Genomic DNA, 23,372 nt, shown 5'->3' on the forward strand with positions numbered 1-23,372 from the left:
GATCTGGTCTCCTGCAGAGGCAAAGTGGTCTATCAACCTCCTGGAACTCAGAGCCATTCGGTTGGCGCTTTTGGAGTTCCTCCCGGTACTGGCGTTGAAGCCAGTACGGGTCCTGTCAGACAATGCCACGGCTGTGGCCTATGTCAACCGCCAGGGAGGTACCAAGAGTGCCCCTCTAGCCAAGGAGGCCATGAATCTATGCCAGTGGGCGGAAGCGAACCTGGAACAGCTGTCAGCGGCCCACATTGCCGGAGTCATGAATGTTAAGGCGGACTTTCTTAGTCGCCATAGCTTGGATCCCGGAGAGTGGCAGTTATCAGCTCAGGCGTTCTTGGACATTACAAAGCGCTGGGGCCAGCCGAGCCTAGATCTGATGGCGTCATCGGCCAATTGCCAAGTGCCGCTCTTTTTCAGCAGAGGACGAGACCCTTGATCTCTGGGAGTAGATGCTCTTCTCCAACAGTGGCCGACACAGGAGCTTCTCTATGTGTTCCCGCCCTGGCCCATGTTGGGCAGGGTACTAGACCGGGTGGCAAAGCATCTGGGCCGGATAATCCTGGTGGGTCCGGACTGGCCCAGACGTCCCTGGTATGCGGACTTGATCAGGCTCTCAGTGGACGACCCTCTGCGGCTGTCAGTGGAGCAGGGCCTGTTGCATCAGGGTCCCGTGGTGATGGAGGATCCCTCCCCCTTTGGTCTTACGGCCTGGCTATTGAGCGGCAGCGTCTGAGGAAGAAGGGCTTCTCAGACAAGGTCATCGCCACTATGCTGAGAGCGAGGAAGCGCTCTACTTCTTCTGCTTACGCCAGGGTTTGGCGTACCTTTGCAGCGTGGTGTGAAGCAGGCTCACTTTCTCCCTTCACTGCTCCAATTTCTTCAGCGTTGGCGTTCCTGCAAGAAGGTCTGGAGAAAGGCCTGTCGCTCAGTTCCCTTAAAGTCCAAGTAGCGGCTCTGGCTTGCTTCAGGGGCCGCCTGAAGGGTGCTTCCCTGGCTTCGCAGCCAGATGTGGTGCGTTTTCTCAAGGGAGTTAATCACCTGCGCCCTCCTCTGCACTCAGCGGTGCCTGCGTGGAATCTCAACCTGGTGCTAAGAGCCTTGCAGAAGCCGCCTTTTGAACCCTTGTCGAGGGCATCTCTGAAAGACCTGACGTTGAAAGCAGTCTTTTTGGTGGCTATCACTTCAGCCAGAAGAGTTTCCGAGCTCCAGGCACTATCATGTCGAGAGCCTTTTCTGCAGTTCACCGAGGCAGGAGTGTCTATTCGCATAGTGCCTTCCTTCCTGCCCAAGATTGTTTCTCGCTTCCATGTGAATCAGCAGCTCTGTCTCCCATCCTTTCGTAGGGAGGACTACCCAGAGGAGTACTCTGCTCTCAAATATCTAGATGAGAGACGAGACATCATCAGATACTTGGAAGTGACCAATGATTTCCGGAAGTCGGATCATCTGTTTGTCCTGTTTGCAGGTCCTCGTAAGGGTCTGCAGGCTGCTAAGCCTACAGTGGCAAGATGGGTCAAGGAAGCCATTGCAGCGGCTTATGTGGCCGCGGGGAAGGTGCCGCCTATCCAGATGAAGGCTCACTCCACTAGAGCTCAGGTGGCCTCGATGGCAGAGGCCGGGTCCGTCTCCTTGGAAGAGATTTGCAAGGCGTCAACTTGGGCATCGGCCCATACCTTCTCCAGGCATTACCGCTTGACTGTGGCTGCTCGGGCGGAGGCCTGGTTTGGAGCTTCAGTGTTGCGGTCAGGGATTTGTATGTCCCGCCCTGGGTGAGTACTGCTTCGGTACATCCCACCAGTCTATGGATTGATCAGCATGATGATATGGAAGGTAAAATTATGTATCATACCTGATAATTTTCTTTCCATTAATCATAGCTGATCAATCCATAGCCCCTCCCAGATATCTGTACTGTTTATATTCTGGTTGCATTTCAGGTTCAAGTTTAGTCTTCAGTTCCTGTTCAGGAGGACTTCGTGTTCAAGTTTTTTCAATTGGATTCTTCAAGAGTTGAGACGAGTTTGTGTTACAGTGAGCTGCTGCATTCCTCTCCCCTCCGTTTTACGGGGCTGGATTGAGACCTAAATTCTGCCGGCGCTCCCTCCCGCTTCGTGCAGCTGTAGGGCAGCTTTGTACCCCTCCCGCTTCGGCGGTGTTAGGGTCAGTCAGCTCCTCCTGCGGTTGCAGTTGCAGGATAAGCCAGATCCCCCCGCATCGGCGGGGTGGTGTCCCTCCCCCGCTCCGCGGGGATGAGCTGGACGGATTCCCCTCCCCCACTTGTGTGGGGATGAGCTGGGTTAATTCCCCTCCCCCGTTTCGGCGGTGGTGAGCTGGGCAGCGTGTCCCTTTGTGGGTGTAATTCTCTAAGTGCTGAGTCCTGCGGATGGTGCTTTGATATCGACATACTGAGGAGTTTCCGGCAGCACATGACCACATATAGGGAGGCAAAAGGATTGCTCTCTATCTCCACCTGCTGGTAGATGGACACAACCCACCAGTCTATGGATTGATCAGCTATGATTAATGGAAAGAAAATTATCAGGTATGATACATAATTTTACCTTTGAGGTGTTTATGGGCTTTCTGCTTACTTTTTCTCTTTTCATGGAGCATGTATAAAGTGCTGTGAAGATAGGTTTCAGATGACATTGCAGCCACCACCAAGTCTCTTAAACCCTTTCTGCTTAGAGGTGTAAGTGCTCGCACCTAAACGCTGGCGATTTGCCTGTAACTTTTAATGTTCTATTAGTTACGTAAGTGTGAGTCCCACTCACGATCCAGCTAGACTTAATCTAGGTGTATGCCTCCCTGTAAGATACATTGATATTTACAAAATAGCACTTAGGCAGAATTTTGGAATTTACTTTCATATGTGCACACATACATGCATATATGCCTTTATTCTAATGGTTTATGCACAGAATTGGCATGTAAATCTTAGCTATATTCACATACGGGGATCAAATAAATTAACTAGAAGTACAATCATGCATACACATCCTAATAAACGTACTCCTGTTACACTTTTTCACAAGCTTTATTATGAATAACAGCGTGTCCATAAAATATCCCCAATCTTCTATGCAGACTCTGGAACTCATTCATACCAGCTTTTCACTTCATCATTCAACCCAACTACATACCTTCTAAAGGCAAATCATATATAACACAGTACTAACTCACTGCTACATATCCAAGAATATGTTCACCATAAACATGAATTCATGTCATTGTAGCCTTATGTCATTCACATGTCCCGTAAGCAGGTTAAAAAAAATGTCGGCAGTGAGTAATATAACGCTCCAATAAGCGAAACTCCTTCAGCTCCATCAGCCAATATGATATCCTCACAGTTTTAGATTCAATGACCCAGCGCGGCTTGGCAAGGGCTTCCTGATGACTGCATATATTATTCAGCCTTTGAGTTCATCCTGATTCCTCATTCGCTCCTCGATGCGAGACCGCATTTCGGACCACCCTTCCTCAGGAGGAACAACTCTCAACACCTACAACAATATATTAAATAAATACTACCTTCTCATAACAAATCCTCATGACCACCTCATTGTCATACATTCATAATACGTATTTCTTAACTCAAATTTATAAGCAGCCTACCTTAGGAATAATGAGTCCAGCTTGGGACCCTCTGTCGAGCATCTCAGAAACTCCAATAGCTCTAACCCTCACAGCCACTCACACAGCTTAATTTATTACACCTGTAGGGGGAGGAGCCTAATTACATCCACTCTACCTAGAGGTTTAGTCCTCTGGGAGCCACCCTATCCCATTCAAAGATGAATCTTTGTTCCACAGAAAATAGCAACGGACTGACATCACCACCTCCTCTACAGGGGGTGATTTGCTTCAACACAACACACTTTAAATCATCAATCACATGGTTGTAAGTGATCCAATGATTAACCAAAGGCACATCTTTTTTACGAATCCTAAGATTACTAACATGCTCAGCTAACCTATTCTTAAGCTGGCGTTTAGTGTGCCCTATATAATATAAATGACAAGGGCACATGATACAGTAAATGACGCCCTCACTGGTACAGTTTGTGATATTGTGTAAGTGATACTTTTTGGTGGTCCCAGGGATCCAAACCCACTGAGTGGACAAGGCAAATCTACAATATACACATTTCCCGCACAGATAATGATGGCCATGACCATCCACATCCCTAATGGGCCTGTGAAGTAACTCCCCCAAATTCGCCGTGCGGGAATAAGCCACTTTAGGGTGCTCAGCAAACTCAGAGTGCACTCCCAAGACATGCCAGTTCTTATGAATAGAATAACCTATTTTAGATGCAAGTGTAGAAAAAGGAAGGACACGCAACAAAGGGCGAGTATTGGGTTTCTGAGTGGGCAAAAGTAACCAGGGTCTATGGGCGTACAGTGCCCTCTTATATGCTTTTTTAATGACCCCCACAGGATATCCTCTCTGCAGAAACTGCTGCGTCATTTTCCTAGCTTGTTTCCGAAATTCAAATGTACTAGAACATAACCGGCGCAGCCTCAAAAATTGGCTAACCGGTACTCCCCTCTTAAGAGAGGCATGGTGGAAACTGATTGTAAGCTCTTTGAGCAGGGACTGTCTTTCTTCTATGTTTGTGCAGCGCTGCGTATGCCTTGTAGCGCTATAGAAATGCTAAATAGTAGTAGTAGTAGTAGTGATCAATGGTCTTACCTTATCCAATAACTTAAAAAAAAATAGTACCGTTTTCTTACTGTACCACATAAATTTGTGATGAAAATTGTTTTATGGTGAATCGCCTGGCACTATAGTACTTGAAGTGTTCAGTAAACTGAAGCACCCTATCCATATTGTTACAGAAACTCACTTGAAATTGCTTATACATTTCTGTTTGTATTGTTTTCAGATGGATTTGGAACAGTACAAAAAGGCCCTGACAGATGCTGGATGTAATCTTGCTCCTTTGAACTATGTCAAACAATGGAAGTAAGTTCATTTCATAAGCTTTTCTGAGTCTTGTGTTGCGGGTTATGGCAGAGATCTTTTCTTCCAGCAGGCAGTACATATGCAACATAACTGAGCAGGTAAAATTAATCAGAATATTATTCCACATTTTAGAATCTCTGAGGACTTGGAAGTTCAAGTCATGTTTGATCACTTACTTTTTAATTTTTGTCTATAATAAACTCCATATTTATTTCCTCTGCATGCCATCTGGTAAATTCGGTACCAGAATTAGAATGGAGATTTTCAATGCTAGAGGAATTTTATGCAGTTTTTCTAAGTTGTATGGTGTATTGGAATCCCGTGTTGCTTGAAAGCACCATAGATATGTAAAGGATAGTTTAGTCTATTGAAAGAGTTACTGTACCTCCTTTTGCAGGTCACAGCAAAGCAGTTGATGAAGAATTGGGCAGAGTGATGTCTGACTTATTTTTAATAAAAAAAACAGCTTCCCCATAGATGACAAGGATAGCAAATCATGCGATTAGACCTCTCCGGCTTAGAAAACGTTTTAAATCCTTTAAAGTCGTCTGACTTCCTGCCTCACATCATCATAAAGGAACTCCTCTGTCTTTGTTGGTCTGTGAAACCAGTAAGACAGTGGTTCCCAAACCTGGCCCTGGAGGCACCCCAGCCAGTCAGGTTTTCAGTATACCCACAATGAATATTCACGAGAGAGATCTGCATGCACTGCCTCTACTGCATGCAGATCTGTTTCATGAATATTCATTGTGGATATACTGAAAACCTGACTGGCTGGGGTGCCTCAAGGACCAGGTTTGGGAACCACTGCAGTAAGACATGCCCATTCTTCACTCTCACTTGTGAGAGGTTTTTAAAAAAATTCTGAACAGTGTATGTCACACACAGTACACTCTTTCTCTCTGTTTCTTTTTTTCTTTTTCCTTTTAGCATCCCTAGTTGGTTTTCAGCCATCTTTAAAGTTTTCTTTATTTTTTCATGATCACCTTTTGTCAGCCTCTTTGTGGGTGCTGGAGAACCTGGCTGGGCTTTGATTTCCAAAACTGAGTCTTTTGATTTCACAGTGGCTTTATGTTTTGGTGAAGCATCCCAGAAGAAGTCCCACAGAAGCTTTAAGCAATCAGGCAGTGCAGCAAGACCATATTCCATGTGAATAACTGGTGCTTGCAATGCCTTGGACCTAATCATGAACCCATTCATTATCATTTGTCTTCACAGATGACTAAACAAGGGATTCGAAACAGTGAGCAGTATGAAAGATCTTTGGTGATTTTATGTCCAGAAACTGCAGGTGCATTTACATTAAGAAAGTGTCGATCCCTCGCAACATCAAGCATTGATACAGGCTACTAGGAATGGACAGCAACTGATTCTCATCCAAAGAGAAGGAAGGATTCATCTTTTGTTGAAATTGAGGGCTCTGAATATCAATTAGGGGCACAGATGCATCGGCATCCAGTCCTGTCAAGAGCACGGAGGTGCTAGCGGCCACCATATCCTTGAGACTCTCCCAGAGGGGAGGTCCACTTGATCTTCTTGATATAAGTGGTCCTTAAGTAACTCACGAGGATGTGGCCTCTCCTACTGCACTCCATTTTGGAGTTGGCATTGGCAATATTCAAGAAAGTCTATAAGAAAATCAATGAGAGTCTTGCTCAGTTCCTTTCTCAACACGGTGCCTCGGCTTTGTTGACGTCAACACAGAGTTACAGCAACTATTTTTCAAGTTCCACGCTCTTTCTGGAGATGTTTAATTGATGCCAGTATCTTGAATGAATTCTGAGTCAATGTTAGCTGTCTTAATGTCCATCTTAAGGTCATGAGGGAAGTCACTTCTTGGGATTACAGGCATACAATAGAGCCTAGGTATGCTTTTATCAAGAACTGGATCCATTGAGCAATTGATGTCTAGCCCATTTAAGTTAGAGATGGAGGAGGACCCCAAGGCAGAAATGATGGATATCCACCAATTCCTCAGCTCCTCCCCTCCCCCAACAAGGAAGATGTGACCACTCCCAGACACAAAGTTTTTAACATTGCGCAGATGAGAATATGGGAGACTTCCTTCTCGCCTACATAAATAAAAAAGCAGATTGCATGCATAAGGCCCAGAAGGTTTCTGAATTTGAGAAGCAGCATCTCCCACACCATTCTTTGTAGTTGAATCCACTCTCAATAGAGCCAAGAGTTCAACGTCCTATACCTTGGTACCCTCAGGGAGAGATGCTAGGACATTGGATACTCTCAGGAGAAAGATTTTTCAGAATGCTAGCCTCGCTTTCTTACCAGTTCTTTATGGACCAGTATATGCAAAACACTGCTTAAAATTGAGACATACATGGGCTGTCTCCTAAGTACAGGTTTGCTAAGCTCCAGCCACTAATGGGCAAAGGGAAGAAGAGTAGCATGCACATGGTCATCATTTTGAGACAGTATTGAGATTTTCTGCTATGGTTAGTAAAGCTTATAAGCATTCATGACTATGGGCCTTAGACCTCTGTTATGATTTGTAGGAAAAGCTTGCTGATGTGCTGTGTTGAGAATAGTTTTGGAGGTAAGGTAAAAGAGGATGGTTTCTGTCATAAATGAGCACTGCTAGACTCTCAAGTCTATCTCTCAGTCCACCTCTGACCCAATTTCTTCTTCCTTTGGGAAGTATTCAACTAGCAGGCAAAGGAAGGCCTAGCACTGTCAGACATAGGTATCTTCTTCTGCCTCATTTCACAGAAACTCCGATAGGGATCGTGCTGTCATCCCAAACACATAGAACCGAAAAGGTCCAGCTAAACTTGGGATGGGGTTTTGAATGCCTCCAAGAGGACATAACTAGGGCTCTAGTATGTGTGCCAGACTTCATTATAGTAGGAGGGAGGCTAAGGTTTTATATAAATTGTTGGCTCCTTATAACCTCTGACTGTTTAGGTTACAAAGATCATTTGACATGGATACAGACTTCATCTATTCATTGTTCACCCCTGAGGCTATCTTAGTCAAACTGTTAGTACCATAAAATACCTGTTAGAGACCAATATAGCTAAACCTGTTCCATTAGGGAAAAGAGGGACTAGATTTTACTACCAAGTATGTCCTGGTAACAAATAAAACTGGAGGATTCTGTCTCATTCTAGACCTAGGGGCCTTGAACAGATTTCTGATTTGAGAAAAGTTCATCATGCTTTTCCTGGGCATTTTGATTCCCTTCCTTTAAAAAAGGAGACAGTTTATATTCTGTGAACCTAAAGGATGCCTGCAGCCACAGAGAGATACATTCCAATCATTGAAAGTATCTCAGATTTGTAATAGGGAGCCACACCTATCATCCAGTAGTGCATCCTGCCCTTTGGCCATACTTCATCTTTATGTATATTTACCAAATGTCTAGTTGGGGTAGCATGCATTTCCCTATCTGGATGATTGGCTAGTCAAGTCAGATCCATTCACATAACCACCCAGTTGCTGGAGTTATTAGAGTTTGTCATAAACTCCCTAAAGTCACATTTAAGCCCATCACTCAAATTGGAATTCGTAAAAGCTCTGCTAGACACAACTCAGGCAAAGCATTTCACTTGCAAGAAGGGATTATCAGCTTGGTGTCCATGGTTCAAAAGAGTGCATTTAGTTAGGAAGCAATATGAAGAATGTCGAGATTGTAGGGACACAGGACCTCAGTGGTGCATGTAACTCTCTTAGCACATTTCATAATGAGACAGGTACAAAGGGCTTTACACTCTCAGTGGACTTGGACCACTTTGATTACGGGATGTATTCTGGGTCACCAGACATCTCAAGGACTCTCTTTTTTAGTGAACAGATAGGTTATTAAACAAATCCAGCTAACAATCTCCCTTTTCAAATTCCTCATGTACAAACTGTCCCTACCACAGGTGCCTCAAACTGGACTGGGGAACCTATGTAGATGGGTTTCACACACACGGCTTTTGGCCCTCTCAGTAGAAACTTCATCAGATAACTTTGCTGGAGTTAAAAGTTATATTGAACACTGTAAAGGATTTTGGGAATCAGTAGGTCAACAAAATAATCCCTGTCCAGAAGGACAACCCAAGTAGCCATTGTACTGCATCAGCAACTGGGAGGAACAGTCTTACCTCCAGTGTTGTGTGAAGATGAGGCTTCTGCTCCCACTCTCCAGCAGGCCTCACTGGCCTGTTGCCTCTGAACAGGACTCCAAACAGTCCCCTCCCAGCATCCTGAGCAATCCAACCTCAAGCTCCTGGGCCTTACCAACAACATATTCAGGCAATTCTTTATTCCAGCCCCTGGGCACAGTTCTTCTAGCTTCAATACTTTATACATTTACATATCTTCACACTGAGCCTCCCCACACAGATTCCTGGGCTCAGCATTAACCTCAATACTTTGGGGACTTCTAACCCCAGGCTTTGCAGCCGGCTTCTCAGTACTGGGACACACAGCCCTACTTCTTCTTTGGATACCCAGTCCTTCCTTACTTTCACAGTCCTTTCTTTGAACACACAGTTCCTCTAAGTACTGAGGCTACACAGTCCAACACTAATGCTTTAGGGACTTCTTACCCCAGCCTGTTTTCCTGCCTTGAGCACACAGTCCACCACAAGTCCATAGGGTTTAGCCAGTTTTTTCCAGGGGGATCCTCTTTCTTCTTCTGCTGCTAGCTCACTTCTCTTCCTTTTTCAACTCAGGTGGGGTATAAAGTGGTTAATAACTAAACAGGACCCAGCCCATAACCGCCTGCACCTGTAGCCATCCCAGGACTCTCCCCTGGTCCTAGCAACCTCCACATCCCGGCCCCTAATGGGTCCCTCTAGTGGCTCACCCGGACATCCTGGACATTTTTAGGGGAACAGCGCCATCTAGTGGCCTGCCCCGGCTAGGACAGCCTCTTATTTATCACAGTTGAGAGACTGTCAGGATGTGAAACTGGGCCATCTTTCACAGTATGACTTTCAGAGCAGCGTTGTCTGTAGGGGAAAAACAATTTCCTGGTAGATAGGCTGAGCACATACTCTAACCCCACAAGTGGTCTCTGGATTCAGGAATAGAAAAGGTGGTTTTTCACATACCGAGCACACCCACGGTTAATTGCTTCACATCTCAAAACAGAAAAGTATCTGTTCTGCTCAACAGATAGGGATTCACAACAAGCAAACTTTAGACACCTTCCTCCTGGATTGCAGGAATGGCTTTCTCTATCCATAGCCTCCAATTCCACTTAAAACAAAAACTCTCCTAAAACTCAAACAGGGTTGGGGAACCATAATTCTATTGGCCAAGACAGGGCTGTTTTTCTCTTCGTCACTAGCTACCTATAAGGAGATATATCAGACTGGGGAATTCTCTGACATTGATTGCACATGCTGGAGAGACAATGTTGCATCCCAACACCAGGTCCCTCTCCCTCACAGCTTAGATGTGAGGAGGTTATCCTTGCCTGCACTGAATCTGCCTGATAGCATATCTAAGATCCTGGTATTATGATTTTAAATGGAAGAGGTTTGCCATCTGGTGTGATGGAAGGGCCCTAAATCCTTTTACTTGCCCTAAGAAAAACTGCTTAAATATCTTCTATATCTCTCTGAGTCATTAGGGTTCTGCTTAGTGCATTTGGCACTTTTTACTGCTGAGTAGAAAGTAAGCCCATCTCTGTACATTCTTTTGTTGTTTGCTTTATGCAGGGCTTCCTTCTTTTGAAGTTTCCCATCAAGTCATCTGCTGTGTCTTGAGACCTCAGTGTTTTTCTAACTCGCTGATGAAAGCTTCCTTCAAGCCACTGGACTTCTGTAACTTTAAATACCTAACCTCTAGGTCTTATTTTTGTTGGTGGTCACTTTAGCACACAGAATTAGTGAACCATAAGCCCTAATGACTAATCCATCCTACACAGTATGGTTCTTCACACCAGTGGCGTAGGAAGGGGGGGGGGGCGGTCCGCCCCGGGTGCACGCTGCTGGGGGGGGGGGGGGGGGTATCGGCTCCGCTGGTTCACTGCTCTCTGTGCCCCGGAACAGGTTACTTCCTGTTCCGGGGCAGAGACAGCAGGGAACCAACGGAGCCGACTCAGCTCCCAGTGACGTGCACTCGGGGCGCAGCGGCCCTCCCGCCCGTCCCCTTTGGTAAGAATGTGCTCGGGGGGGGGGGGGGGGGGTGCGTGCGTGCGTGCACCGAGGGGGGGTGCACCGTGCTGCACCCGGGGGGGGGGGGTGCACAGCGGTGAACCGCCCCGGGTGTCAGCCGCCCTCGCTACGGCACTGCTTCACACTCACTCAAAGTTCCTCCACAAGGTAATATTTTTTTTTCTTTTATTCTTTTCATACTAGTTACCTCAAACTGAAATTGTAAAAAGAAATACAGCCTTACAAAAAAATGTCCAGGTTAACAACCCAAAAGAGAAATAATACAGAAGGCTGTGGAAAATTAGACCACAAGACAGAAGAGATCCCTATGTAACACCCTCTTGTGTGCATCTCTGGGTCCGGGGCCCAACCTGGCTGGAGTCCCCTGTGGGCAGGCTCCATCAGTCTCTTGGGCATTTGGTGCCTGGTTCCTCCACCTGGGGAAGAAAAGTGTTAGCGATTAAGGTTACTCTCTTCCCTCCCCTCCCCCCCCCCCCCCCCCCCCCCCCCCATGAAACCCAAAAATGACCTCTATGAACAAGACTGTCAACCAAAAGCTGAACAGTTTTATTGTACGTGTTTTACTATCCAGATATATAACAGCATTGAAAGATTTAGCAGTGATTAAAGCTTCATTTTGAGATAACCTCTGAAATGCATAGAATACCATAAACCATATATCACACAGTCTAATACCAACACTTTTAACCAATTACTTCTCTTATAGCCAGTAATTTTAACCAATTAGTTCAACACAACCATTAGTCCTTTTGTCTAAGAAACAACTCCTTGTTCCTTCCTGTCACACTAGGCTGAGTCTTTGAGTGGGCACAGCAGTAGCAGTGTGGCCAGTGTCCTACCTTATGTCCTTCCTTGGTCCTTCTCCCGACCCCCCCGACCCCCTACCCAGTCCTTGAGTTTCACCCTCCTGCTGGAACAAGCTGAGCTGGGTTCTGGGTACTGATTGTGCTCCCTGGAGTTACCAAAGCTGGGCCTTGGGCACTCCTAAGCATTGCCCTGAGTTGGCTCCCAGGAACTGATGTACCCTTCCTTCCCTTGATCTACCTCCATCCAGTCCTTGAATCTCACCCTCCTGGTGTAATATTCTGGGTTGGGCATTGGGTGCCCTTGTGCTGCCAAAGGCCTTTCCCTGAGTTAGCTCCCAGGGGCTGATACGTCCCGAGCCCACTCCTAAGGTCTCCTTGCTGCTGGACCTGCGGTCCAAGTGGGGCTGCCTTCTACCATTACCAGGATTCCCCTATAGTGAGAGCCTCTTCTCCACCAGTCTTCAGGAGGAGCCCACAGGGTACTTTTACCTGGTGTGGCCCAGAATAACAGCCCTTAACATGGCTCTGTGACCAACAGTAACAGGATTTCCCCAATAGAATGCAACCTCCCTACTGTCAGTCTTCATGAGGAACTCATAGGGTACTTTTTCCTGCTGAGGCCCAGAATACCAGCTCTTAACAGAACTTTGTGGCCAACAGTTCCAGGGTTTCTCCAATAGAGGACAATCTCCTGGCTCAGCCAAAAGACCAAGTACAGAATCTCTGAATAGCAGAGCCCTGAAGACCCAGATGTCTTTCCGAATCATCAGGTCACTGTCAGTATGTTCCTTTATTCTCTTACCTCCCTGATTAACTTCAGCTATCCTTCCTCTGTGTGCTTACATTAATAAACCCATTTTACTTTTATCCCCTTTTGTGGATAATATCTCCCAAAGTGTATAAATGTGGCTCCATCAGCCTGCCTGTCTTTCCTTCAGTGAGTAACTAACATAGAGTGCTACTCACCTCCCTCTGTCCTTAGCTCAGCCATGTAACATTTCATGAAATCGATAAATTTGTACTGCACAGGGTAGCTGCCAGGCAAAATGATAGAAACCTCTCTCATTTTCTCAAAGCAATACAGACAGAAAATCTGCTTTTGAAACTCACTGTGACTAAAGGTCTCTTCTTTCCCCAATTTCTCATTAAACTTTCCCTTAAGGAGGGGTTTCACCTATATACTAGAATGGATGATCAAATAAATATCTATCTATATATTTATTTCACTATTTATATTCTGCCTTTATCCAAGGTGAATCACAGTAAAACATACATAAAAATTAAAATAGTTATCCAAAGAAATATTAATACTATTCACCCCCCATTACTTTAATAGGCCTGAAACTGGAATATTCACATACTACTTATTGAATTCTCTTTAGAATCAAGAAAGAATCAACTGTAAAGTTTCTTTTTCTTTTTAGATCTTTATTTATGACTTTTTAAAAAGATATAGAAAATAATATGTATGATTACAACATATGAACAAGTAAAATACAGTACAATCGGTTAATTACCAAACACTTTTAAAAACAAAAACAATAAAACAAACCTATCAGTAGGCTATCAAAAATGAAGTAAAACAGTGTCCATATGAAATCATATAGAAGTATCAAGTAACAAAGTTGTCCATTAATGACTGTTTTATGAAAAGACAAAATATGACCAGTCTTTATGGCAGCTATTTCCTCATAGCGCCTATAGGGACATAGTAAATTCCACCATTCATGAAAGAAAACATGTAAATTATTCTTCCATGCAAGACAATTAAATGAAGTGCAAGTGAAATCATAAGTTAAACAATTTTGCATGCTTTAATGGGATTGGTAAACCAGGGGTGGATGCTTTAAGAATTGGCACTTTAAACGACAAAACATCTGAAATATTGAATAATTTTTGAAAAAAGTCCCATATCAATTTCCAATACAATGGTAAGTTATGACAAAGAAAAAGCATATGATCAAGAGATCCCACTGCAGATTGACACAACCAACATAAATTTGATATATTACGATTCACTTTAGCAAGCTTCGCAGGCGTCCAATAGGATTTGTGAAAAATATAGTAAGTAGATTGTAGAAGAGCAGCTGATAAAGAAGAACGCATGGTTTGTTGGAAAGTGAAACATCCAGTTCGTTTTCCCAGGCAGAAGTAAGAGTGGAACATATATTCAGTTTAGACAATTGCAGGAGCTTATATATTTTTTATGCAGACTTGGGAACCATGAGAGATTGATATAAGTTGTTGAAGCTTGAAGTCAAAGTCTGACGTGCATAGGATAAAGGTGATTAATACGATGATCCCAGAAGGCTCTATGAGTATAGGGAATATTATGACAAGTACAAAAATCCTGAAAAGGAATAATGTTAGTGTTTGACAGAAAACCATATTTTACGAAGCTTAGGACAAGATTTAATTGGGAATATAGAGGTTTGCCAAATGGAAATATCCATAAAGTTTGACCATTTAAAATGTAAAAGAGAACAAACAAAATTAATTGAACGTGAGGTGCTCTTTAATATTAAATGGTCTACAGCATAACGAAACTTATTCATGGTTAGAAGGAAGCATAAAGATAAAGGAAATACTTTTTCTTTTTCAAAAATTACCCATCTAGGAGTATTATATGAGAAAGATAATGAGTACCACTGTTTGGCTGGGAAATCTGAAAGGCCGATATATTTAAGCCCCCAAGACTTGAAGTTTTTTAATAGCGATATGAGGCATGGAGGATTTCCAGAGGAATCTAGAAATTAACACATTAAGATTTTAATAAAATTAATCTTTAAATGTTTAAATAATATAAGAATCATACTAAAGATATAATTAAGCTTCGGTGCCAATACCATTTTTAGAGCTTCAATTTTACCCCACCAAGATAAATAAAGCTGGGTCCATGAATTTAAGAGATCATCAGCAATTTGTAGGATATTGGATTCGTTCATTTTTAGAGTATCCTCTATTTTCTAATCTAAGAACACATTTGCAAAGATATAGTAACTGAAATTTAGTCTCTAAGGCCAATACATCTTGACATAACATCAAGAACGTCTTCCTTCTATCTTGAGTCCATCTAGACTATGGCTTCTCAACCCAGTCCTCAGGACACACCATTAGGTTTTCAGAATATCCACCATGAATATGCATGAGAGAGCCTAGCATGCACTTCCTCCTTGGTATGTCAGGCTATCTCATACATATTCATGGTGGATATCCAGAAAACCTGATGGGACTTGGTGTTCCCCAAGGAGAGGGTTGAGAAGGCCTGATCTAGACATATCGGGATATATCTGAACCCTCCTACCCAAAAAATTAATATTGGAAAGTCTAAAGTGCAGTTATAGAAGAGCCTTTTTATCCTGAAAAAAGACGTGAAGGGGCATAATCGAACGGAAACGTCTATCTCCATGGGCGTTTATCTCCGAGAACGGGTCCGTGAAGGGGCGGACCGAAGCATATTTTCGAAAAACATGGACGTTTATCTTTTTTTGAGCTGGGCGTTTTTGTTTATCAGCGATAATGGAAACCGAAAGCGCCCAGCTCAAAAACGAATAACTCCAAGACATTTATTCGTGGGAGGGGCCAGGATTCGTAGTGCACTGGTCCCCCTCACATGCCAGGACACCAACCGGGCACCCTAGGGGGCACTTTTACAAAAAAAAAAAAAACAAGGTAAAACAGCTCCCAGGTGCATAGCACCCTTCCCTTGGGTGTTGAGCCCCCCAAATCCCCCTCAAAACCCACTGCCCACAAGTCTACACCATTACTATAGCCCTAAGGGGTGAAGGGCGGCACCTACATGTGGGTACAGTGGGTTTGGAGGGCTCCCATTTACCAGCACAAGTGTAACAGGTGGGGGGGGATGGGCCTGGGTCCACCTGCCTGAAGTCCACTGCACCCCCTAATAACTGCTCCAGTGACCTGCATACTGCTGCCAGGGAGGTGGGTATGACATTTGAGGGTGAAAATAAAAAGTTGTGAAACGGCATATTTTGTGGTGGGAGGGGTTTGTGACCACTGGGGGAGTCAGGGGAGGTAATCCGCGATTCCCTCCAGTGGTCATCTGGTCATTTAGGGCACTTTTTGAGGCCTTATTCGTGGAAAAACAGGGTCCAGGAAAAGTGCCCTAAATTCTCGCTAAAAACGCATATTTTTTTTCCATTATCGGCGAAAGGCGCCCATCTCTGATCGGCCGATAACCACGCCCAAGTTCCGCCTTCACCACGCCTTCGACACGCCCCCATCAACTTTGTCCGCATCCGCGACTGAGTGCAGTTGAAAACGTCCAAATTCGGCTTTCGATTATACCGCTTTATTCGTTTTTGTGAGATAAACGTCTATCTCCCGATTTGGGTCACAATATAGGCGTTTTTCTATTTCGATTATAAGCGGGGCAGTCTACTAGTCACTTGTAAAGTATACACTTGCCAACAATTCCAGGTTTATTGGAACAAAAATAAGCAAAAGGCTGGGTAGACTTTCTAAAGGCTTTAGTCTGACCGAGTAAAAAGCCAAGGCACTTTTGCAATCCAAAGTGTATAAAATATATTCACCATTGTGGATGTGAGGACTAGAGAAAACCCCTAGTGATTGGTTAAGATAAAATCCAATGTTACTTATGGGAGTAGAAATGAAGCAGAACTTGGTGCCTGAGACATCTGTTGGTACTCTGAATATTACAGCATGCCAAACAGAAGAACAGGAACCCTCACAGTCTCAAAGACACACCAAACACAGCAAAGGTGACAAAAAGATGGAAGCTATACGATGTTGGAGATGTAGTCACTTTTATTCAAACATCCAAAGACTACACAAATTGTGTTTTGGCCACACCAGCCTGCATCAGGAGTCTTCCACAGTATGTTTTATAGCATTCGCTATCAAATCAAATCTTTTATACCGCCAATATCCCCTTTCCAGGGGCCCACTTTCTTAATGCCTTTTATTTTTCCACTTCTGTTAAAGGCAGCCTGTAGCTAGGGAGTCCCTTTTGTAAAAACTTGCTATTCTGCTTGTGTTCTGAGAAAACCAAGTTGCTTACATTTTGCAGGTGTTCACTGTGGAAAGCAATATATAGTTCCTTTTATACCCTTCCACATCTGTAAGGGTTGTCTCCTAAACCCAGATATTTCATTGACCAAGGAAGTCCTTCATGACAACAAGAGGCAGGAAGTCAGATACTTAATGTGGTGCCTCTTGAAGGCTTCTTGAAAGTTTTCTAGCCTGGAAAAAATATCCACACAATCCTATAAGATAGCATCACCCAATTGTGAGGACTTATATCCTGCTGTCATCGAAGAGCATGTGCTACAGATAAGTAACTTGATTTTCCCAGCTCTGTCTTGGAGGCATATTACTACAGTGAATATGCATGAGATAAATTTGCACAACTGGTTAGGTGTACCTCCAGGACAATGTTGAGGAACACTGTTATAAAAAGGTTAGAGTTGGTGAAGAGAGAGAAAAGACATTATTTTAATCTTAAACTTTTATTAAGTTTGAGAATTGTCTGAGGTTTAGAAAACTTCTATTTTCAGAGAGTAGCTAATATACTAAAGAGTGTTTCCATTTTTGTTTCTGGAGCAAAAAGTGCTTAGTACATCTGGCAGTATAAATCTTATTAGGTGTAGTTCTAAAATTGGATGGATTGTGTATGTTTTAATGGCTGATTGACAATGCTAGCATCCTGCCTTATCAGCATCTCTCTTTTTTTCTTTTTTTTTTTTTAATCTCACAGGGCATTTGCCAAGATGGCCTCAGCTCCAGCCAGCAACACAACAAAGTCAAAAGGGTAGGACACGGAATGTTTGTACTCTATTTAACTACAGTATACCCTTCATTACTCTGTTAGTCTCTGACAGTGAGCAGTTGGGGGCCCATCTAGTTTATTAAACGATTGCAGCACCCACACACAACTGCTTGATATGTCTGCATACAAAGTGAAATAGATAAAATGAAATCTGCTCAATTCATCAATGTTTAGAAAACTAGTGATTTGATAGCATGATTGAAAATAGGAAGCTGACTGTGACCATACTATTTGCATACTGTTTTATTTATTTACAAAAGCTTGGTATACCACCCATCACAGTGTAGTATTGCTAGGTGGTTTACAACAAGCCTACTAGATTGGTAAAGGGAGTAAAAAGCGAATGTGGAAAAGCCAGAAGAAAAGAAAGTGGGAAAGGAGAGATGAGCCCAGGATATGGGAGGGGAAGGAAAAGGGAAAACCCACCTTTAATACTTGGTATTGAAAGTTGCAGATTTGGGTTCAGTTCCTATTTTTTTACTTAACTATTCCTTGGATCAGGAGACTGGAAAATATATGAGGTGCCCCTTTCTTTATTGCATAAAATGGAGCCCTGTGCTAAAATAGCATGACTTGCGGTAAAATAACCATCTTAATGGTAACCCACTTTGATTACTCCCCCTTCAATGTTTCAGTGCCTTTTTGTATGTTATTGCAGGCTGGAAACTACACAGTAATACCATATAAACTCTGCTGAGCATTTATTTTCTATAAGGAGGCTGGTACAAACTGCTTCACAGTGCTTCAAGAAAGGTTTTAGTTATGGCTGTTGTACCACTTCATAGTTCATCTCTTGTCTAGTTCTACAATGACAGCTAGATGTGAAACAGTGAGCAGTAAGGTCTTGAAGTGGATTAAAATAAATTGAGTCCTTTCTTTAGCCACAGCTAGCTTTTTGTTTTGTTGTAAGATTTAAAGATAGCTATGATATTTCTTAATTTTCCAATAAAGTCAAAAACTGTTGAAACAATGATAGCTCTGAAAGATGAGACATTCCAAACCTTTCTGTGTTCTGGCAGAACTAAAACAGTACAGTGCCCTGCCTTTTTTTGATTCATGTTAAACATTTCTCTTGGAAAGAGATATGAAAACATTGTATGGCCCTCCATTTAGTTTACCTTTTTATTTTCCCCAGTCTGATTTCACGTGTCATGAATACTGGCTCTCAGTTCGTTATAGATGGCGTGAAGAACTTGGTATTGAAGCAACTTGTAAGTGCTAGTCTACCTATACAAATTGTGCTAATCAATGGCAATTGTAATTCTAGAAATTGGCTTTACATCATGAAATCACAGATACTTGTCTTTGCTCCTTTAAAACATTACATGTATCTGGGTTTGTCTGTTTTTCTCTTTTGCACTCTTCATTTGTGTATGCAGCTCTGTGTACTTACACATGTAAGGATGCAGTTAGATAACATAAAAATATGGAAGTCTATATGAATCTGCAATCCTTAGTTTTTTTCCTACGGTCTTCATTTGTGCATGCAAATCAGTGTACATCTATACTTCTTTGTTCTTCTTTTCAGTATATTGTTTAGTGTGCAGGGCAAGGCCCTTTCTTAAGGAATTAATGAATCCGCTTTGATAGTTTTTCTCCTAGGCAGTGTATTAAGTTTTAAATAAATGAAACTTTATTTGATCTTGGTCTTATTTTTCTTCCTCTGGTAGCTATGATTGGACTAAGAGCTTTTCATTGGCTTGTCTTCTGACATATTCAAATTCTTATTTCTAGTGAGAAAACCCTGGAAGGAATATTGTTACTGCCACTTTTCCAAGATTTTACATTTTTTCAAATCTTAACTAATGACCACCTACCTATATGTGTTCCAAACGTTTCAGCCCTAAATTCCAACGAGAAGTGCCCCACCCTTAAAAATATGATGGATGTTTATGAATTATATATAGAGCTGGGATTAATTAGCAAACTGTCTAATTAATTAGAATTAGAATCTTTTTTCTAAGGTAAGTAATTAGATTTTAATAACCAATTATAATTAACTAGCTGATCTTTCCAAATGTTTCAAAGAACAATGCAAAAGGTTAAAGAGCAACCAATGTATAGTATTTAATGATTAGGTATTTTGTTTCAGCAGTTTAGCAAATGCAGTCCAATGTCTACAGTAAGCAGTCTAGTATCTGTAGTAAGTCTTTGTTGCATTTTGCAATCTGAAAGTTTTCCAAGTCATCAGATAGACTGGATGAATAGGCACTGGCAGTCTACCCATTAGAACTAAAACACTGTTCTAAAGCAGCTGAAGTTGGAGGAACACTGATATTTCAAGAGAAACATGTAGAGTTGAGGATATTTGTCTTTGTTTGCAGACCAAAATCCCAGTACATCCATTACAATACATTGGCCAAGTATCCATTGATTTCATTAGCAGTTGAGTGCTGTTTAAAAATAAGTCATCATCTTCAAACTACTACTACTACTACTACTACTTAACATTTCTAGAGCGCTACTAGGGTTACGCAGCGCTGTACAATTTAACAAAGAGAGACAGTCCCTGCTCAAAGAGCTTACAATCTAATAGACAAGTGAACGGTCTGTCCGATAGGGGCAGTCAAATTGGGGCAGTCTGGATTCACTGAACGGTAAGGGTTAGGTGCCGAACGCAGCATTGAAGAGGTGGGCTTTAAGCAAAGACTTGAAGACGGGCAGGGAGGGGGCTTGGCGTAAGGGTTCAGGAAGGTTGTTCCAAGCATAGGGTGAGGCGAGGCAGAATGAGCGGAGCCTGGAGTTGGCGGTGGTGGAGAAGGGTACTGAGAGGAGGGATTTATCCTGTGAACGGAGGTTACGGGCGGGAACGTAAGGGGAAATGAGGGTAGAGAGGTAGTGAGGGGCAGCAGACTGAGTGCATTTGTAGGTAAGAAGGAGAAGCTTGAATTGAATGCGGTATCCGATCGGAAGCCAGTGAAGTGACCTGAGGAGAGGGGTGATATGAGTATATCGGTTCTGGCGGAATATGAGACGTGCAGCAGAGTTCTGAACAGACTGAAGGGGGGATAGATGGCTAAGTGGGAGGCCGGTGAGGAGTAAGTTGCAGTAGTCCAGGCGAGAGGTAATGAGAGCGTGGACGAGAGTTCGGGTGGTGTGTTCAGAGAGGAAAGGGCGAATTTTGCTGATGTTAAAGAGGAAGAAGCGACAGGTCTTGGCTATCTGCTGGATATGCGCAGAGAAGGAGAGAGCGGAGTCAAAGGTGACTCCGAGGTTGCGGGCAGATGAGACGGGGAGGATGAGGGTGTTATCAACTGAGATAGAAAGTGGAGGAAGAGGAGAAGTGGGTTTTGGTGGAAAGACGATAAGCTCGGTCTTGGACATGTTCAGTTTCAGGTGGCGGTTGGACATCCAGGCAGCAATGTCGGATAAGCAGGCCGATACCTTTGCCTGGGTCTCCGCGGTGATGTCTGGTGTGGAGAGATACAGTTGGGTGTCATCAGCATAGAGATGATACTGGAAACCATGAGATGAGATCAGGGAGCCCAGGGAAGAGGTGTAGATTGAGAAGAGAAGGGGTCCAAGGACCGATCCCTGGGGAACACCAACAGATAAGGGGATGGGGGTGGAGGAAGATCCATGAGAGTGAACTTTGAAGGTGCGGTGGGAGAGATAGGAGGAGAACCAGGAGAGGACAGAGCCCTGGAACCCAAATGAGGACAGTGTGGCAAGAAGTAAGTCATGATTGACAGTGTCAAAAGCGGCGGATAGATCCAGGAGGATGAGGATGGAGTAGTGGCCTCTGGATTTGGCAAGGAACAGGTCATTACAGACTTTAGAAAGTGCTGTTTCTGTCGAGTGAAGAGGGCGAAAACCGGATTGAAGCGGATCAAGGATGGCATGAGAGGAGAGAAAATCAAGGCAGCGGCTGTGGACTGCGCGCTCAAGTGTCTTGGAGAGGAAGGGTAGGAGGGAGATGGGGCGGTAGTTGGAGGGACAGGTAGGTAGTGATGGTTTTTTGAGGAGTGGCGTGACTACAGCATGCTTGAAGGTGTCGGGGACAGTTGCAGTGGAGAGAGAGAGGTTGAGGATATGACAGATGGAGGGGGTGATAGTAGGAGAGATGGTGTTAAGTAAGTTGGTGGGGATGGGATCAGAGGAACAAGTGGTGCATTTTGAGGAGGAAAGAAGGCAGGCGGTTTCCTCCTCAACATTTGATGATTGTATTGGAAGTGCATCGAGACAAATATGGTCCATGTGCTTAATGATTCAAGACTTGGCCATCAGTTCTTCTGCAGGACCACTTGTCCACTTTAGTTGGAAATGTAGATCAAGAATGGCTGACAAAATGAAGCAGTCATCAGACATAACCAAGATGACAAGTAACTGAGTTTATCAGACCAGTTTTAACTGAGTTGCAATATGGTGTTTGCAACTTGTCTAGACAGGGGCCTTCAACAGTCCAATGATAATTGGTAACACCGTGCCATTTGTCAGAGCATGATCTGCCTCAAGCCTAACAGTAGTTATTGTAATTAGTTCCCACAATATACAGAGCTTTCTCAGCATTGCTGTGTCTTTGGCTGTAAGTCTGATGCTGGGACCAAGTTCATCGGCAATTTGTGACTGTAGTCCACTGTGAACTGATTCAGTCTTCACAATGGCTTCAACCATTGAAAGCATACTCTTCTAACATGTTGCACTGGCAGCCAAAATGTGATGTTCTGTCTCATATTCGATCTTCTCAGTTGCTTTTGATGAGGTGTATGCTAGATACCAGCTTTTTATACTTTCTTATGAGTTGTTGAATCATGTCCATTCCTTCCTTCAACCCTTCATTAACAGCCAGTAGACGTTTGTGAGTTATGCATGAGTGCAGAACAGGAACTAATGTAATATCTTCCTGTAGAAGTTCCCACTCTATTCCAAGTCTTATAAGAGCTTCTGAGACACCTGATTTGTTATCAGTGAAGAAGGCTTTTATCTTGTCAGGGGCACTGTCAGTATAACAATGGTACACAAGGTGCGAGTAACTCCAAATTCCTTAGCTAGAGAACTAACCATATTGGCAGTTCTCTCACTGTCTGCATGCAAGTAGTCTGGTTCTTAAACTGCCAGATAGGATGTATGACAAAGCCATGCCAAAATATTCATGCATCTTCTCAACTTGACCAGATGTCAGCTTGTTCTGTGAAGTACTTTAGATCACAGAGCTGACTTCAGAATTCATTGTATTCACAGCATGTTCGCATTTTGCTAGCTCTGTAGATCACATCACCTTCCTGATTAGTGGCCAATAGTAGTAAGTAGGTAAGGTAGGCAGAAACTCAAATCCTTTATTTTCAATTTATGATATTGCTATAACAACTGTTGTCTCTTTATGTTGCATCGTCATCACATCTTTGGCAATAGCAAACTTTCTGATAGAGTTGGGTAATGAGTTTATATCTGAAACTTTTCTTTTTTGGAACTCCTTTATGTATTCAAAAGACTTGAAGGCAATTGGTGAACAAACCTGAAAGAAATAGAATTGAAATGCCAAATTATGTAAATCTAAAGCTGTTTTCTCTAGCCATTGTCTAGTGAACAATGTGTTTGCTGCAAATTAGTGAATACTTAAAAACATACATAAAGTTAGCTGTGTACCCCATTCCAGCACAAAAATTAAAATACATTTTTCATGATCATATTACAAACTACAATTTTTTAAACAAATC

General features: G+C 43.2%; 1 protein-coding gene across 2 annotated transcripts in view; it reads left to right on the forward strand.

Moving 5' to 3' along the window:
* Positions 1–23,372, forward strand: part of SCFD1 (sec1 family domain containing 1) — a 304,030-nt gene that overhangs the window by 170,711 nt on the left and 109,947 nt on the right. For both annotated transcript variants that reach the window (XM_030214680.1, XM_030214681.1), the window contains 3 exons: positions 4,890–4,969; positions 17,644–17,697; positions 18,851–18,926. In XM_030214680.1, the coding sequence (XP_030070540.1) occupies positions 4,890–4,969; positions 17,644–17,697; positions 18,851–18,926 (210 nt within the window). The remainder of the gene's footprint in view (positions 1–4,889; positions 4,970–17,643; positions 17,698–18,850; positions 18,927–23,372) is intronic.

The sequence above is a fragment of the Microcaecilia unicolor genome, chromosome 9 (genome assembly GCF_901765095.1).
Source record: "Microcaecilia unicolor chromosome 9, aMicUni1.1, whole genome shotgun sequence".
In the NCBI taxonomy this organism is placed as follows: domain Eukaryota; kingdom Metazoa; phylum Chordata; class Amphibia; order Gymnophiona; family Siphonopidae; genus Microcaecilia; species Microcaecilia unicolor.